The 17610-nt window shown below is 49.6% G+C and overlaps 1 protein-coding gene across 1 annotated transcript in view; it reads left to right on the forward strand.

Annotated features, from left to right (window-relative positions):
* Positions 1-17610, forward strand: part of LOC128728605 (pregnancy-specific beta-1-glycoprotein 11-like) — a 43797-nt gene that overhangs the window by 15556 nt on the left and 10631 nt on the right. Inside the window, exon 2 of the mRNA XM_053822232.1 lies at positions 16196-16349. Coding sequence (XP_053678207.1) covers positions 16196-16349 — 154 coding nt within the window. The remainder of the gene's footprint in view (positions 1-16195; positions 16350-17610) is intronic.

The following is a 17610-nucleotide window of genomic DNA, read 5'->3' on the forward strand; positions in this document are numbered from 1 at the left end:
GAGATCCAGGAGGAACTAGAGAAAAGAATCGACGGTTTAAAGTTTTTCGTCGAATGTTATCGGTTAAGGGAATATTACGTTGTTGCTGCTGCTTCTTTTCATCAGCAGTTCCTTCATTCGAAGAAAATGATGAACTAAGCGAGGTTTTGAGAACATTTTCCCAATTTTGGGATGACTAACATTCTTATTTTCGAAAGCTCAATGTTTGATTTGATGGGCAGGAATTACATGACAGTAAGATGATTTAAATAATAATTTTGATGAGTTATCGACCCAAATTCCAAGCACAAATGTGAACAAGAAATGTTGTAATTTTTTAAGGCAATTAAACTGTCAAATCAAACTGTAAAACAACAAGTAGCTTTATTTCCATTTCATGATTATTTCTTAAAGGTTAAAGCTTTTCTAACATTGATCAAAAAGAATCCACGTGGCTTTCTGCAAACATAACGTAATGCACATCATCAAATAAAGCACTTCCGGCAACCGGTTGGACCATTTAGCGATAGGTTCCCTGCACACCGACCGTATACTTATTGGTTCAAAACTTGAGCACACCCAAGAGCTTCTCCTTTTCCCGAACACCAACCAAACCCAGAAGAGCCATTCCACCCGAATCGAAGGAATGCCAAAATTAAACAAGAAAGACCACAATATTTCCCAATCGCCCAGCTGCTACCTGCCGTCAGCGGTTAAATTGGAAGAATCCCTCTCCCCCAGCCCGGGGTCAGGGCGATGTTGTCACGTGCGGGTTCCAAACGCAACCCCAGCTGCTTGCGATCCAAAAACACCGTCCAGCCGCCATTAAAGAGCGCAAACAGTGCTTAAAAAAAGCACGACGAAAAAGAGCAACGAGGAGAAGTAGTAAAAAAAAGCATGAAGAAAAAGCAACAAGACGCTCCCACAACTGGCCCGGTAGTTTCGTTAGGACTTTCCGGCGAAACTTTTGTACATCTTCCCGCCACGTTTCGGGTATCGTTAGGGTATCCGGTGCTATCAGCGAGCCCTTTTCCCATCGCTGGCTTCCGTTTTGTGCTTGACTCAGGCGGCGACCGCAAAGTCTTCCCGCGGAGTTCCCGCGGGGCACGGTTCCACCACACGGAGTGGAGCTAACTCTCGTTAGCTTTCGGGAAGTGAAGCGCAAAACCGTGTCACGCACCTGCCCACCTTCCCAGCGCCCTCTAGCGGGGAATGCCGCGGGAACTACTGGACGTGGTGCTTCTTGCTGGCGTCGAGGCTTTCACCGAGGAAGCCGCGAATGTGCGCCCTTACCGGTGGCTGGCAAGTGGCCCCTGGACTTCCTTTCGGGCTGGTGAGGTACCGCCCAGGGCATTAACTCCCTTCACCTCTCGCCCAACGGAGCTCGTGCTTCTTTGAAAGGACGATCGGATCGCGCCATCTTGCTTTCGCTCGTCCTGCCGTGGTGGGAGGTTGCTTAAGAAGCAGCAAATTAAAATAGATTGAAACTTTTGACTTTCGCCCCTCGCCCCTCGCGACCACTCGTTTCTCTTCCTCCCCCACCCTTTCCTTTTTGCCAAACCTCCACCCCTTCTGAAGCGGATCAATAATGCTTTTAAACACTTTATACACCACTTACCGATTCGTTCCGTGCCAACCAAGCGATGCTCGCAGCCGTGCCAAGCCGTCGATGGTGGCGTTTGGGTTCGCCATTTTCTTCCTCCCCCCCCCCCTCGCTCTTCACTCCCCTCAAGCCACTCTCCCAGCAGCGGTTCGAGTAGCAATCGAACTTGAAGAGGCGAACCGGCATCAAGTATCACTCCGGTGCAGGAGCAAACGTAAACTTCCCGCACTCGAAGGTCCGTGCGCGCCTACATCACTACCTTCCCCCCCCCCCCCTCCCAAAACCCCTTTACGCCCCTTGGGGATGACAGTTTCCCGAAGGGGGTGGTTGTAGGTCGCAGTGTTGTTGCAACACCCCGTGCCAGTGAAGAGAGCGCAGGTGGCCAACTCGAGCCACCGAGTCCGAGCGAGTGGCACCGAAGCGGACGGTTTTCCCATGCGCGGAAATTCATTTCCACCACCCCCGGGGAGGGGGGGTGCCCTCGCAGCCGGAAAGTGGTGACCCAAAATTAAACAGCACGAAAACGCCGAGAGAACGGAAAGAAACACACAAGAAGTGGCTGACGAAAAAAAAAAAAACACCCCGCCGCGGAAGAAAAACCCCAGCGATGAGAATATAAAATAAATAAGAGTGATCGCTCGATTTGCACTAACGGGAGAGTTGGGTGAGGAAAAGGGGAGGGGAGGGGAGGGGGTTGCCGGTGACTTGAAGGAGCTTGCAGGGGCGAGTGACTTGAAGAAGCTCGGGAGCGAGCAGAAAAGAAAAAGAAAATAACTTTAATGCAGCTGCGCCAAGTTGCGCTTGCATTTTCCCGCTAACGGCGTGGTTCCGCTTTGCCTGGTGTGTTTAGTTTCCGTTTGCCGAAAGGATTTGGCCCCGTTGCAACCTCCTTTCCGCACCTTTAGCCTGCAAGGAAGAAAAAAAACACCCAACGGCCAAGGGTGGCCGGTGTGCTATTTGGCGCGAAAATTTGCCTTTCTGATATAGATTAATTTAAATTGCAAAATTTTTACCGTCAGCTGGCGTTCGAAGGGGGGGGGGGGTGGTTGTTGTTGATAGGGAGGAGGTGGGTGGTTGGGTGGGATGCCTGTACAAAGTGGCAACTTTCTGGCGAACTGGCGGAAGCAAAAGGAATGGAAGGAAAACACCGACAAATACGTCGATTTGGCAGCACGAGAAGAAGGATAATTGACCGAAGGGGGGAAGACCACTGCAGGTGGGTAGGTGGGTAGAGTTGTCGGTACCACCCCCTCACCCCCTTTCGCTCTGTCTTCCTCAACCCTCTGCCTCCGTCAACACATCCACAGCTGGCCAAGTTTTAATCCACCCGATCCGACAGCTTGAAGGAGTGAAAAAATCGAACCGGACGCTGAATCGGAAAAAGGGGTTGTGATCTTTGCTCGCGTTTTCCTACGGAGGTACGACGGTACGTGCATGTGCACCCTTCCAAAGAGTGAAAGAGATAGCGAGAGAGAGAGAGAGAGAGAGAGAGAGAGAAATATCGGGTGGTGTTATCACTTGTTTCAAAGCTTGTTTTCCGTGAGATAAGCAAACATCTTTACCCATCCCGCTGCAACCGAATGACGAGCCAGTAGAAGGCGCCATTGGCCATTTGGCTTATTGGAGGTCCTTGCAGGATCCTTCCGTCGGGGGTGCTACACCCACTCACCCCATCGGGCGGAAGTTTGTGCGAAAGAAAACCCGGGCGGTCCTTAGCAAAGTCAACAATTTGACACTTTACACGGGCACTCACGCTCGCCATTGTTCGTCACTTTGCAACCGGAACCGGAAAGCTTACCCGTGCTCACACACACACACACACGTATGGGGCACGTATCCGGGTAAATGGGAACGACGAACTTAAGCCACCCACCACCCCAAGCAGGGATGTGACCAGCGTAAACCCCTCACACTGCTGAGTCTGTCGAGCTTTCAGCCAGGAAGAAGTCGGCGAGTGAAAAGCCGCCCCTAAAATAACCCTCCCCTAGCCGGTAGGACAACAAAGTGGTCTGTCTGGTGCTGCCACACCATTATGATCCCCCCCTACACACACTCACCCTTCCACTATCCCCCATCATGCCTCGAACGTGAGGCACGTTTCCGGGACGGAAAGGACTCCAGAGCTTCCGGAGCTTGCAGGTGGACGGAAGGGTGAGTTGTGTGTGGGATTTCCACCCCCAAGGATACTGTTTCCACCCACACAGGCGTACGTACGAGCTTGTTACGGAGGCGCATTTTTTATTCTTTTTCCTGTTTTGTTTGTTTTTTTTTTCGTCCCTGCTCCTTTTTTCTTCACGACGTTCCGCTGGAACGTCACCAAGTTTTCCCGGATGGGCTCGTGGGGGAGGTGGCGTTTTCAGCCACTTTCCGGCGTCACCCGGTGGCGGGTCGTCACCTCAGGTTCCGGCTTATGTTTTCTTGGAAAATTGAGAAAATAAGGGATAATATTTATCCATTCGTGTGTGTACCGGCCCTTGCGGATTCGGCTGAAAAGTGAGCTGTCGCAAGGCTCCCGTAAACGGAAAATGCACTTTACGTGTGTGTTTGTAGAGGTGCTCATGGGTGTAGAGGTTTGACAGGCACCTCACCTGATCACCCAAACACTGGGCACCGGAATGCAAGTGTCAAAAGTGCAGCCTTCTCAAGCGAGTTCCTAACAATTCTCGAACTTCTTCGGGCGTTGGTTTAGACCCAAGTGGTGTTGGTGAGCTTAATGAAGCCCACCAATACTAGTTCAGCCGCTTAAAGGCTCACGAGAGGGCTGAAATCAAGATGCGGTTACACTCTTAATCTCGCAATCAAACGCACCGCCCAACGAGATCTCGCTTTTATGAGACACATACAAGAATCGCTCGCTCAACAGTTGCTCATTTAGGGCGCAATGCATGCAAAGTAGCGACGTTACATTGGCTTCCAGCCAAGCGAAACTTTACGCGTCCATTACAGGACTCCCTGCGGAAGATAGGTGTGCGGATCGCCAGAAGCTTGGGGTGATTTTTGGGCAGTTTGTCATCGAAGCTCCAGGCGTTAGGGCACTGAAACTGAACTGCTCGTACGAATATTACTGACGGAACAGGAAGAGGAAGTACTCTAGGCCTCATCTCTCATTTTCAACGGACGGCTTCCACGGAACCCACTAAATGATGAACTTGCCACCAGAGAATACACGCCACGTGCCTCAAGTTTCTGACATCCTCCCAAATATGGCCCCCAAAATCGAAGACCTCACGCTGGTGAATAAAAGATGTGTTGCGTTCCTGCTACCTGTTTTGGCGCTTCCTTTTTCTTTCGTTTCCCTGTTTTTTTTTGTCCATAACTTCCACGAATCCCGTTGCTTTACATGCTTTCGGTAGCAGGTTTTCCCCACGTTCGGGATTTTCCTCAGAATTTCGTTCCCCAAAACGGTGCCAGATGGCGGTGCCGGGCAGGGACGATAGATGGCGATGGAATTTTATAAATCACTTCCACTAGCCTGCTGGTCTTGCAGGGTCGTCCGGATCCGCCCGAAACACACGCGCCAGGTGCCCTTGTGGGGTCGAGGATTGATGGATATCTGCGTCCCGTGAGCAACATGTTGCAGGATCACCTTCAACACGACCTGGCCCCGGGGTATATCGGCTACATCGGTGGTGCTGCGTGTTCGATCTGGGGTTCCATGTAGAGAATCGAAGCACGTCAAGCGCCTCGTGTACCTCAGCGGGTTCGATTCCACACGGTACGTTGTAATAGCTTCTGCCCATCCACCGTGAGTGCTTTAGCGAATAATGCCAATCCTGCTCGTGGTTTCCTGGATGGCCTTCTGGTGAAGCAACGACACGCTCGGTATGCAAAAGGCAAATCGGTGGCCACCCGAACCAGTGCAAGAAACATCGCGTACCATCGCGGATGGCTTCATCAGATCAGATCGGATAACGTTTATTTTTATTGCTTGTTTTATATTTCGACGGTTTGCGCTAAATCGTTTACGAGTTTTCGCGCCCGCCTGCGGTGGTGGTCTGGGATTCAATAATCGTGAATTTGGCACCACTGCCAGTCCTGTTTTTGGAGGGGGGAAGTCCTTACCGTGTCTGTGTTGCGTATTTTCACGCTTTGATGCTTTGATCCGCACATTCATCTGGCGATGTTGCTGGTGTATTGCGCCTGTTGCTTCCGGAAGCGTCTCAACAATCAACGCCCCGGTTGATACGAGTGGTTGTTGGGCCTTCTTTTTATCTCACCACGATTCTTCTCGCTTTATCGCGTTTGGTGCCTTTTTCCAAGAGCTTTTACGGTGAGCTTTCAATCGCGGGTATGTATTTTTAAATTTCCTAAAACAGTCACCGACCACGCCGCAGCTGTGACTTTAGGCTTTTTCTCCAGCGACACTTTGCTTCAATTTGAGACCATTTTCCCGTTCCCTTCGCAATGAAATCTCGAACCACGGTCGCGGTTCGGGCGGTGCGAACGGTTCTCCTAATCGCTTTGGGCGCATTAAGCGATGACGATTGAATTTACAAAACTTTGCGCCGGCTCGGCGAGGGGCGAGTGTGAAATCGCTCGTTGTTGACGCGAGATGGATGGGAACGTCCGCTAGGGGCATCAGTCTTGCCGAGAAAGGGGCCGGAGGAGCTGTGAAAACTAATTAATGCCTAATCCAGAAATATTTGAGTAATTTATCTACCAACCCCCAACGAGCGTTTTCTTGAAACGAGCAGATCGGTGTCGGAGGGCTAAACGGGCCAGTAGAATGGTTGAGTTTTCCGGCGCTGAGTGTGGTTTTCCAGCGAGATCGGGTATCGGTCTCGCAACCGCGATCCGGCAGCCCAGATAATGCCCCTTCGAAACCGCAAAACCCGGGCCCGTAACTGATTAATGTTTATCTATAAAACAATCCTCACCGGCACCGGCCGCAAGGAGCCTCAATTTAAGCCGATACCGATGCTGCTAAGCGGTGACACATTGGTTGGGTTGGGAAATGTGGAATTATACAACCGTTTTAAAATGTACCGCGAACTTGGTGATTCGCGAGAGCGGTGTAACTATTATTTAAGGATTTTTTGCTTCATTTTGGAAGTTCCCAAGCTTGACGTTTTCCACTGGAAACTTGTGATGCAAGTTATTCGAGAAGCTGGAAATGCTCAAGAAGCTTTAACGTTTCTGCGAGCGAGGTACTTGCACGGAATTTACGCGATCCATCTGTCCCAACGAGCGAGGCTCAATGTTGGGAAAATTCATCAGGTACTCTAGGCAAAATTGTTCCCTCGAAAATGCTGAAGTTCATTCGTAAAGGCTTGATACCGAGCTGAACAAATCTGTAAATTCTCAGAACATTTGACTCTGTAAAGCATCAAAGAAGTTACAATGAAAATTGATAACGCGCTCTAAAATCGAGTCTTCAGACTTCTTTCTAGATGATTTTGAAGTGATAATTTTGCGAAATGTAATCATTTTAGCGTGCTAATTTGTCTGCCGATCAATTACACATGTTTTCTGAAACTATATTTGGTCAACAGCATGTATTTTTTCTTTAACGGATGAGAAATTGTTAAAAATTTCTAAAAATGTTTGGCAAAGCTTTTTTTACAACAAAGGCAGCTGTTTTGTCACGTTTAATGTCACCAACAAATATCACTCCTTTTTAATAGGTTCTATTTAAAAATATTTAGTTTAAAAGTGTTAGATAGGGTTATTCATATAGATGTGCCTGATTAAAATTTCATAAGTCTCGATGTTCTCGAAAAATATTCTAGGAAAAACCATTCAAAATTCAACCAATGTGTCAAAAGCTCGAATTCGTGTGAACAAAAGTGTTAAGCCTCTTGTTTAATATGCTGTATGAACAAACTGAGTTGTTATACATGATGCCCGACAATGGTTGTCAGCTCAGTCCCACATTTCATCGCACAATGTAGCGAATAATGTTTTGTATTATGTGCTGTGATACATGAGCCATATCACTACCTGATTGGCTCCAACATTGACGTGGTGTGTGGTACATGAGGCGTGCATTCAGTCGATCAATTTTCTCGGAAAAAGTATCCATTACACACAAACACAAACAGCTTCTTTTTTGCCAAGCCTCTCTACTGCTTCAACCACGATTTTCCCAAAAACTCGCACGAGGTGAAATTTATCCCGCACGTGGAGTTCTGCAACAAACGTCAAATTTCTTCTCGATCCCATAAATTAGCTCCCCGTGTCGAGGACCTGCGAATGATACGATTGATTGATTAGCCTCGCATCCTTCTCCAGCTTTTCCTGCGGGTTTTTCGGCAACCATCCCCGTGCCAAAGCGTCACGCGTTCGGCGGTAAATCTTTCGCTAAATTAGCAGAACGATTCGGTGCCACTCTTCGAAGCGATGAAGTTCGCCAAAGTTGCACCTTTCGCATTCACGCCACGCAAGTGCATCCCCGGAAGCAGCAGCAGCAGCAGCAGAAACGGTCCATTATCGGCGAGGGAGAACCAATTTAACGCTATCGCCATTTCCCCGTGGCACGCCTCACATCCAATTAACTGCTCCAGAGTCGGCTTCCGGTGCTACCCCAACGCCTAGCCAAGTAGCCGCGATGTGCTTCTCTCGCCATCACCACGCTTGCCGTCTCGAGATGTGCTGGAAGGCTCGAAAACTTCATCCACGGTCTGTGTCGGTGCATGCACACCCGAACTGTAACTACGCGAGGGTACTTCCTTCCGGCGTGGTTCACCTTTCCCGAAGGTTACGGCAGGTGGATCAGGTTGCGAAGAGTGCCATCGTTATGAAATATGAACTATAGATGCTGACATAGCCTAAACAGGCCGCCCTCGAGGACCGACGACGGCGACAAACGAGCGAAAGAGCTCAAACGAGCAGTCGCTCGATGAGATCGTTGTTTAGCAAAATGTTTGTCTTTTCTTTTTTTTTTTACTGTGAAGCCCTTTTCAAGGCACCTTGGGCAGGTGTACGAGTGCCCTGAGAGGCTCAATTGTAAACCAAAACGAGGAATGTGCGGCGGATTTATGCCTGCATGTGGCACAACACAAACGCCCCAGAATGGGCCGGAAACGTTTCTTTATTCATCTCGCAGCGCTCCCAGGCCTGTGACAGGTCGCACTTCGCGTAAGCAGCCGCTTCAAACCAACTGCACTTCACGGTTCCGAGTGCACGAGCCTACGAGTGTGGGTTTCGTACCGTACCGAAAAGGAAAAATCGGTAGCGAGCGAATTGTGAACAAAAACCACCATCCACCTGCCGGAAAAGTGGACCGACCCGCAAAACGCCTGTGACAGCTTCCGGGTGGGGTGGTCGAGATGAGAGAAAATGGCGACAGACGGGGAGGCGACTTTATTCACCGAAACCGGCACGGGACAAATTACAATAATGGTGACGACTCGTCAAGTTTGCGGTGGCTATAATTTCTCCGCTTGCCTGCCATTTTGCTTTGTACTGTTTGTGGGTATGTTTGTTCTTTTTTTGTGTATATATTTTGGAACGCTTCCGAGCGCATTCATCCCCAGCGCCTTTCCCAAGCTCACCGAGCGGCGGATGCTGCACTTGGGGCAAATCTTGCGCTCGCTGTTGACGTTTGTGTGTTTTCTTTATTTTTCCGGCTGAGTGGTACGGGAAAAGCGAAGCAACCAGAGGGTGGTGGAAAAGTTCTAGCTGTAAATGGCCCGATTTAATGAGTGGCGCAGTTTGTGACGTGACGTGAAGTTTGATCATTTGGCGGGCGCAAGAATAATGGCGAATGAGGGTGAATATAAAACAACAAAAAAACAACAGGGAAACAGGAAATGAAGAGCCCGCTAAGAGCTGTTAGCGGCACGAGTAAGTGGGTGAACTTTAGGCGACTTCCAACGGCACCGGAACTTCATTGTGCTTCGTTTGGCGTTTCGTTTATCGTTTAATTACTCTGTTACCGTAAATTATTATTATGCCATTTTCTTGCTTTTCCGCACGCCATTGCTATGGAATAGTTTTCATAGAAAAACTACTGCAGATATACAGCGTTTTTGGTGCTTTGCAAAAAAACACCCAGGAATGTTTTGAACCACACTGTAGTCAGTTGTAATTCACACGCCACTGTCAGATAACCTGCTCGAGCTGAGCCAACATATATCATGACAAGCCAACCTACTCAATTATGACATTCACCGCTGCTTAATATTAGCGAAGCAATCGCCCAGGATATCGCTCGCAGTGTTGGTGCCGCGGATGTTTGAGTATTCAAATGATTTGTTTAAACGACGGCAAGCGAAAAGCTCGAGCGTGTCTGCTCGAGGCAACGAAGCTACACCGTCTCGTCTCCGGCTGGTCGATGCAATTGCGCCGCGAAACGTCAAATCCTCTGCAGCAAATTCCCACATTTCGCTCGACTCGCTACGATTGTTCCCGCAAACAACAGCAGCCCTGCCTAGGACCTTCCACCATACACTTCCACCTCGAGCGGGGGCACACGATTGTAGCGCGAAACGAAGCACGCTGCGGTGTCACTGCATGTTAACGAATTTCCACCGTTTAGCAGCACGTTCCCGGGTGTCGGTATCGGGGCCGCACGTGAACGTGCCAACGAAAACGACACCGTAAGGGCACGCTGTGCGAGCGAAACGGGAGCGAAGAAGAGCAGCAACAAAAAAAAAGGGGGGGGGTGGGAAAAAAAGGAACCCACGAACGCGCTTCCTTCCGCCGGCGAGAAGGGTGAATTTCCACACGCGCGAACCTGCGGCAAAGAGCGAAAGAAGAAAGCACAAAAGTTTGCGTGAAGCCGCGGAACGGGCGCTTGTTTCGGCTGCAACCCCCGTCGCCAACGCAGCCAGCTGCACGAAATGGAAGAAAAACAGATCATAATTAGGTTCGACGTTCGGCAAACGGATCCCCGGAGGCAGGCCAACGGGACGCAATCAGAGGGCACCTTCACACACACACACACAAAAAGCCCCTTCATCGGGCCATTCTAGCATGGCAGCGTTAGGGGGGGGGGGGTTCTCTTTGCAGCCCCCCCTTTTGACAGGTGTGCCGGCGCCCGAATGGCGGCAACACACACGACAGGCAAATATATATTTATTTATCTTTTTTAATTGTGTACGCGCACCGTTCGCCAACTGGTGGCACGGAAGAGTGGGAAGGAAGGAGAGGCGAGAGAGGAGGGTGGACGGAGAGAGGCGCTGCCGGAAGGGCGTCCAAAATGCGAGTGAAATAATCCAACCCCAAAGGCTCCACCGGAAATCGCGAATCTTCGCGGGCCCCGAGGCTCGATGTCTTAATGTCGGAAAAAAAAACCTGCACCCGCACCATGGGGGATGGAGCCGTGCGGTGAGTGGAAAATGTGAAAACAAACATACACTCACACAAAGGACACAAACACACACACACACACACACTACGCCGGTGTGATGGGCTGTTCGCTCGCAAGGGAGGTGTTTGCTAACCGCCATCGCACCTCTTTCTCATGTTTCGTGCTTGCGTGCTGCGGGAAATTGGCCGCGCAAAAGGATGGTAGCGCAAGGGAGCGCGGAAGGGGGCGGGAAAATCTGTGCACAAGCTCACGTGTGAAGGCCCAATTGTCGCCCCACCGAGCAGCTGTTGTCGAGCCAGGGATGAGGAAAAATCGCACTTTTTTCCCCCGGGAGCATGCGGCTAGCAAACACAGCTCACTGCGTGGGGGTTTGGGGTGGTCCCCCCCCCCCCCTAAAGGGGGAGGTGGGGAAAGATTGCAGAAACAAGGGAAGGACTGACAAGCAAAAAGGGGGAGGCTGCGTGGCTCTAGGTTCGATAGCACAAACGGTTGCCAAAATAAATACGCTCCCACCCTAGGACCACGCTAGACGCCGTCTTCGATGTTGTTCGTGCTTCGTTTTGCTTTAATTTCAACTCGCTTTACTCACCTCCCCCGCCCCGGGCACTCTTTAGCCAACCCCATTCCCGTGGGGGTGAGTTTTAGCGTCCGTGCAGCTTCCAGCAAAGCTGCATTTCGGAAGACGCTGGGCGCGATGGGTGCTTGGCAGGGTTTCGTGCCCGATCGGGAAACCTGCCTGCCCAGGACGGGTAAGCTCGGGCTCGAATGGGGATGCAGGGGATGGTAGGGGTGAGGCGCGAGCAGCAGGGCAGATAAAGAAAAAGCGCACTGCGATGCTTATCGCAGCAAGCAGACCCGGGTGGGTGCCGAAAATGGACCGTCAGGACGTTCAATCATCTCTTCCACAGCCGTCTCACCCCTTTTGGAAGGGGGAATAAAAGGGGAGCAAGTGGCCGAGAGGCAGAAGCGTGAGGTGCAGGTCGGAAAAGCGGTTGGCGAACGGTTTCGGTTGGGGTGAAAATTTATTTATAGACTGCATAACTGTCACGGCCGTGCTTTCGGGTGATGGGGCAAACGTAGGGGGTAGAGTTGGGGGTGGGGTGGGGGGGGGGGTTGGGGGCTCGTAGTGAACGGGCTTTTGCGAGTGCAAAAATAATTCGCCTCCCCCCCCCCCCCCTCTACCACCCACACAATAGCACCCCAGCCCGGGGTGCAGTTCTGTTTCGTTTTTGAGGTTATGTTTTCGCAACCCGCCGGAAAGGGGGCGTTAGGCGCGCTAAGAGCGGGGAAGCTTGCATTGTTTCACTTGTGCGATCGTTAAAAGGCGGTGCCGTCCTTGCGGAACCGATCCCTCCCCGCTCCCTCCTTCCTTTTCCACCCACCCCGAGGGTCCCATTATGGTCGGCCATTGTCGGTGGTGGTTTCGGCGACCGGCGTGGAAAATTCCAACCCCAAACCCCAGCGCCCGGAACAATGCATGATAATTTTCGGTGCGAGATGATCTGCGTACGGAAGTGCCTGTGCGATGGGTAGGTCGGGAAATGGCGCCGCTGGGTGGAAAATGCGGCGACGCTTTCCTCAGCCTTGGAGCTGGGACAAAAGGCTGAAAGGGTGGGTTTGCGTTGGGGGGGGGGGTTCCCTCCGGGCCGGTGCCAATCTCGCAATAAAATGTCAACCCAATCGGCACCACGGGAGCGCTAACCCGGGGGCTGATGTTGAGGTGGTGGGTTTGTTGGTTTGGGGTCAGCCCCGGAGGGTGTGCTTTTGAAAAAAAAAAGCGGAAAACAAATAACGTTTATCATTTTGGCCCGTCACCGTATGCTGGGAGGTCTATCAATATTGGATCGGTGGTGCATGATACGTTTTGGGGAGAGCGCGCAATGTAAAGGGGGGGTGAAATTTGAACATTGAAGTTTGGTTTTACGCGAATAAAGGAGCCCTGACAAAGGTCTGAACAGGCTGTTTAGTTTTCGAACACAAATTAGAAATTGAGCTGGCAATTGGAGCTCCATAAACTATGGATGTAAAACTCAAAATGGCTGAAAAGTGTAAAATGCAATCAACTAAATGAAAATTATATGATTGAAAAAATCAAATAGCTCTTCATTAAGCTCGGTTGGAAGAACATTTGAATCTTCACGCAAGAGAAAGCAAGGCTTAAAGGACTTCATGAAAGTATATGTCATTTCAGGACCTGAGCGAAGAGTTTCACGCCTACTTGACTTATTTGACAGCACTTTGTTTACCTCACGAAGGACAGGCGCTATCCATGCGTCAAAAACAATATCGACAATTTTAAAACGGTTTTCTCTTTTATTAAAAGCATCCTTTTCACGAATCTCAGCGCAACATGGAAACCCTTTAAATCACGGCACACCGTTTCAACCCGTACAAGCGATCGGTTCGCTACCGAAATCATTACGAACGAAAGCGGCTCAACTTCGCAAACCCAGCCAGTACAATTCGAAACCCCACGCCCTTTGCACCCTAAACCACCCAAACCGGATCCGCCATCGCACCGCAGCGAATTAAAGGATTATGAGCATGAAACTTCACATCCATAATTTTTTATTACTTTCATCCTCCCTCGCTGGCAGACGCCACAATTTCGCCGATGACAGCTCAGGGGCGAGCGAAGGGCTCGGTTTGCCATAAAAGAGATAAAGCGCACACAAAAAAGGGCCGCCCGGTGCGAGTGGACGCACCGGCGGGAAAATAAAGTGATAATGTAAAAGTGAAGCGAACGTCCCAATGGCTTGCTTTTCAATTTTCGATTTTCCCGCATCACCAACACCATCAGCATCATTATGCCGTGACCGGTAACCGGTAGATAGTTCGCTTCAAAGCGACGGACACGGATAGCTGGCCGTTATTATTGCTTGCCGTTTCTTCGCGTTGGCTCAACGCGATGGTGTTGTTTCGTGTGTGTGTGTGTGTGTGTGTGTGTGTGCTTTTTTTGCCTTTTTCCCTCTTTCTCCGTTTCTTTTTCCATTGCTATAAAGCTCAACCGAATGGTTGACGGCACTTTTATCTTCGTCCTTTGAAGCCCACGGGCGCAATCAATGGATGCACTTTTCCGCCCTTGTCCCAACCAACCACTAGCATGTCCACGGTTCTAATTTCAATAGAAACACCCACACACACGCACACACATGCCCTCCAGTGCGCTTGTATTCCCCAGCGAGTGGAGGTCCGTTTCGATATGCTTCTAATATTGATTGCGTGCCCTGAATGCGACCAGTCGTGTGGGACTTATTGGTCCTGGCTGAAGTCAACCCGGGCGGAACTGGCCCGGTTAGAGCGCTAAACGAGGTATTGCGGCTCCACCGTGACCCAGACCAGGGCAGGATTCAGTGCAGGGATTGCACTTTTGGTCGAAAGGCTGTTTTTTTTGTTGTGTGTGTGTGTGTGTGCATCTCGCGTTCTCTCTCCCTTTCATAACTCGGCTGACATGTTCGGGGCTTTTTCCCCTGTTTTTTTTTTTCCGCATCGATACCCGATGATGAACATTAAAGAAGCGACTGCAGCGATGTGCGCGGAGAACGAAACCAAAGCGCTATCGAAAGTGTACATGTTGCCCTTTCCGTGTAGGTCGAGATTTTGCCGCTTCTCTAATGAACGGCATTCACCGAGGATGCTTCGGCGAGTGGATGGTTCCTAGCTGTAACTGAAACCGTCGGAAACCGCCAACGATGGGAGCGGATATAGGGAGTTTTCTTTTCTTTTTTGTTTTTTTTTCCCCCTGCTCATCTCTCACCTGTGAAGCGCACCATATTCGAAGCCTCGCTTGCTGGATCTATGGTGGACCTCAACGCCAATAATCGCTTGTCCATGAGCCGTCCGTCGTGTACGTTGAGTAAATGGGCTGTTGTAGGTGCTCGACGTATGAAGCTCACGTTTAATGTCAACTCGTGAATGGATCGCGGGCGTGTTTGGATGTGGGAATGATTGAACTCGAAATAATGATTGGAATGGTGTCATGGATGTTTGAGCTGTTAGATCGAAACGAGATTCTGGAATGAAGGACATCAAATCGATGTGCCGGCGGAGGTTATTGAGAAAGATGCTATGATCGATTCGAATCATTATCGTTCGATTTATGATTTGTTTTACCTAAAGCAATATATTTTTTTCTTTGTTATGAGCACAAATTTTTGTGAAATACTGAAGAAATTGAGAGCTGTCACTAAATAACCTGCTGGGAATTAAATTCCTCAATCGTTCAGAGATGCATTCTGTACAATAAAAATACATTGAATACTTTTATGCATTTATATTTTATAGCTGCGTTGTCTGCAGTAAGCCGTGAAATTTCCCTACATCAAAAATATTATGTGCATGAAACATTGACAAATCAATTAAACTGGAAACAATTACTTTTAGGCTGTAAAATTAAAATAAAATGGACTTACTTCCAACATAAACTGCCGCTTTCTGAAAATTTGAATCAACACATAATTTTCGCTAATGAGATATTATATATATTATTTTAATGAGCGTGAGTTTGTGGAATTGGAAAAAACAGTTCGTTCATGGGTTGGTTTAAAATTCATTCAATTTCCAATCCATGATGATGCCGCTCGTTGTGCTCTTCCCTTGTGCCAGGTATTGGTGAAATGTTCGCGATTGCGCTAGTTTGAGATAAATAAGTTTTAGCGAAACGTTGCACGACAAAGCTTCGGCTCAACCGAATTTCCCAGACACATTGTGCTCATTGTTCCAGCATTTCCCGCAAACTCAAATGCACCGCATCGTACCGCTTTGCCTAAAATCGCTAGCGTTCGCTTTCCACCGGCTCACTGCAAATAAAACAAACACAAAAACGAGAGCGCACCCAGTGCACGGGCCAATAATTGGTGAGCGTTCGTTTTGGTGAAAATGCTGGCCCACCCACACCCAGCTCGAGCTCATTAACACTCGCTGTAACATATTTACACCGACCAGCAACCTGGCGATCGTCTCCCTGGCGATAAATAAAGCACTCGGTGCACAACCTGCGTTCGGTGCCACGCGAATCACAAACTAATTTCCGGGCCGCGTCGGAAAATTCCAAAGCCCCTTCTTCATTCGCTCAGTTCGATAACTGCACACGATTTGGACAGTGGCGCGAGCGCGCGCGCATGAGCCGTCGATTTCCGGAAAGCGGGCTTTGATTTGCCGTGCAAATGTTTGACTTTCATTTCGTGCATCCCCATCCCGAAAGGGCGGCCTCGGAAAAAGCGCCCCAAGCTCCGAAGCGAAAATGCAAAGAAGCGTGCAAAAGAGAAACAAAGAAACACAGCTCGCGTGCAGCCCAAAAGACCAGAATACCCCGCACCAACGCTAACATTGTCCGCATAACTTTTGCGCTCTATTTGCAGAATGGCATCGGACGCTTGCGCTGCAGCTGACAAACATGAACGTCCCGGAGGTGGTCGACTATCGCGACACGGTCACACTCTCCTGCAGCTACAACCTGGGCGCGCACCAATTAAACTCCGTCAAATGGTACAAGGGCAATAAGGAGTTCTACAGGTACGTAATCGCGAAGACGGGGGAGGGTTTTTCCAGGGGGGGGGGGGGGTGTTGATGGTGGTGGCTCCCGTTTTCCGCATTTCCCACATTACGCGACCGAGAGTCACAAACCCTCTATGTTTCGTTTCCTCGGGGTTCGCAACGATGGAATGGGGGTCGAATAATAAAATCTCATTGCCGGACGTTTGGATGGGTTCGCTTTTCTTTTTTTTTGTTTGGAAAAGGGGGCCAACACTCATGCAGCAGTTCAGGGGGTTGGATCATCAAAATGGCGCCGGTTTCACGAAGCGTGTCAGATTGCAGCCAGGGATTTGCTTGGCTTTCGGGTTGCCTTGTTTGTTTATGCTGCGGTTCCGCGATTCACCAGCAAACGGTTCGGGCGTGTGATGCACCTGGTGTGGTATGCGAGAGTGCCCCCTCTCTCCTTTCCCAACCTCCCTCCCCCCCCCGCCCTGCTCGCTCCCAGGGGCACCATTGAGCGGCGATCTGCCGCATCCATTACATTTATTGCCATGGTCGGCAGGAACGTCAGGCGTTTGGAAGCTCTGATTGAATCGTTCGCTGGGGCGTCCGGGATTGGATGAGATAAGCGAGATCCGCGCCGACGGGTGATGCTTTTGTGCTCGTTTTTTTTTTGTTTCTTCTCTCGGGGAAGGGTGGACGAGCACATTTCGCACGGAATGCTTCATTCCGGGGTTTTGCTTAGCGAGCGAAGTGTGGAAGTTTTTGTGGTAGCGCTCGGCCCAAAATTGCACCGCGGAAGGGCTGAAACTGAAACTCATTATCGACGGCACATCAGCCGTGATGCGATTTGCTCCGTGCATTTATTGTTGCATCATTATTTGCCACTGAGTGGTTTCTGATTAATTATTGCGCGCGTGTAACGTTATGAAGCTTTGAGGGGTGTTTGTATGAAGAGGAAGCGGAAGGTTCGAAGGGCTAAAGCTTTTTCATGGCATTTGTTTTATAAACAACTCAGCTTTATATAAGAGGCAAATGTAGCTGATAAGCTTAAAGTCTCTCTAAAAATCACATAAAAAATCTCGTCATATAAGCTCAAACTTTCTCAGTTTCTACGTAATTAAATTGTTGCTAGAGTTGTTTCTGAATCAAATATCATAACGATAATGATTAAATAATGTATAGAAGAGCTCATTGTACCTTTTGAAAAAAAAAATAATGTTCTCAAACAATCAAAATAAGTAAACGTTTTTAACAGATTCAGAAGCTGTTGCAAATGATTTGCATTTCCCGCTTTCCT

This window comes from Anopheles nili, chromosome X (genome assembly GCF_943737925.1).
Source record: "Anopheles nili chromosome X, idAnoNiliSN_F5_01, whole genome shotgun sequence".
NCBI classification, from domain to species: domain Eukaryota; kingdom Metazoa; phylum Arthropoda; class Insecta; order Diptera; family Culicidae; genus Anopheles; species Anopheles nili.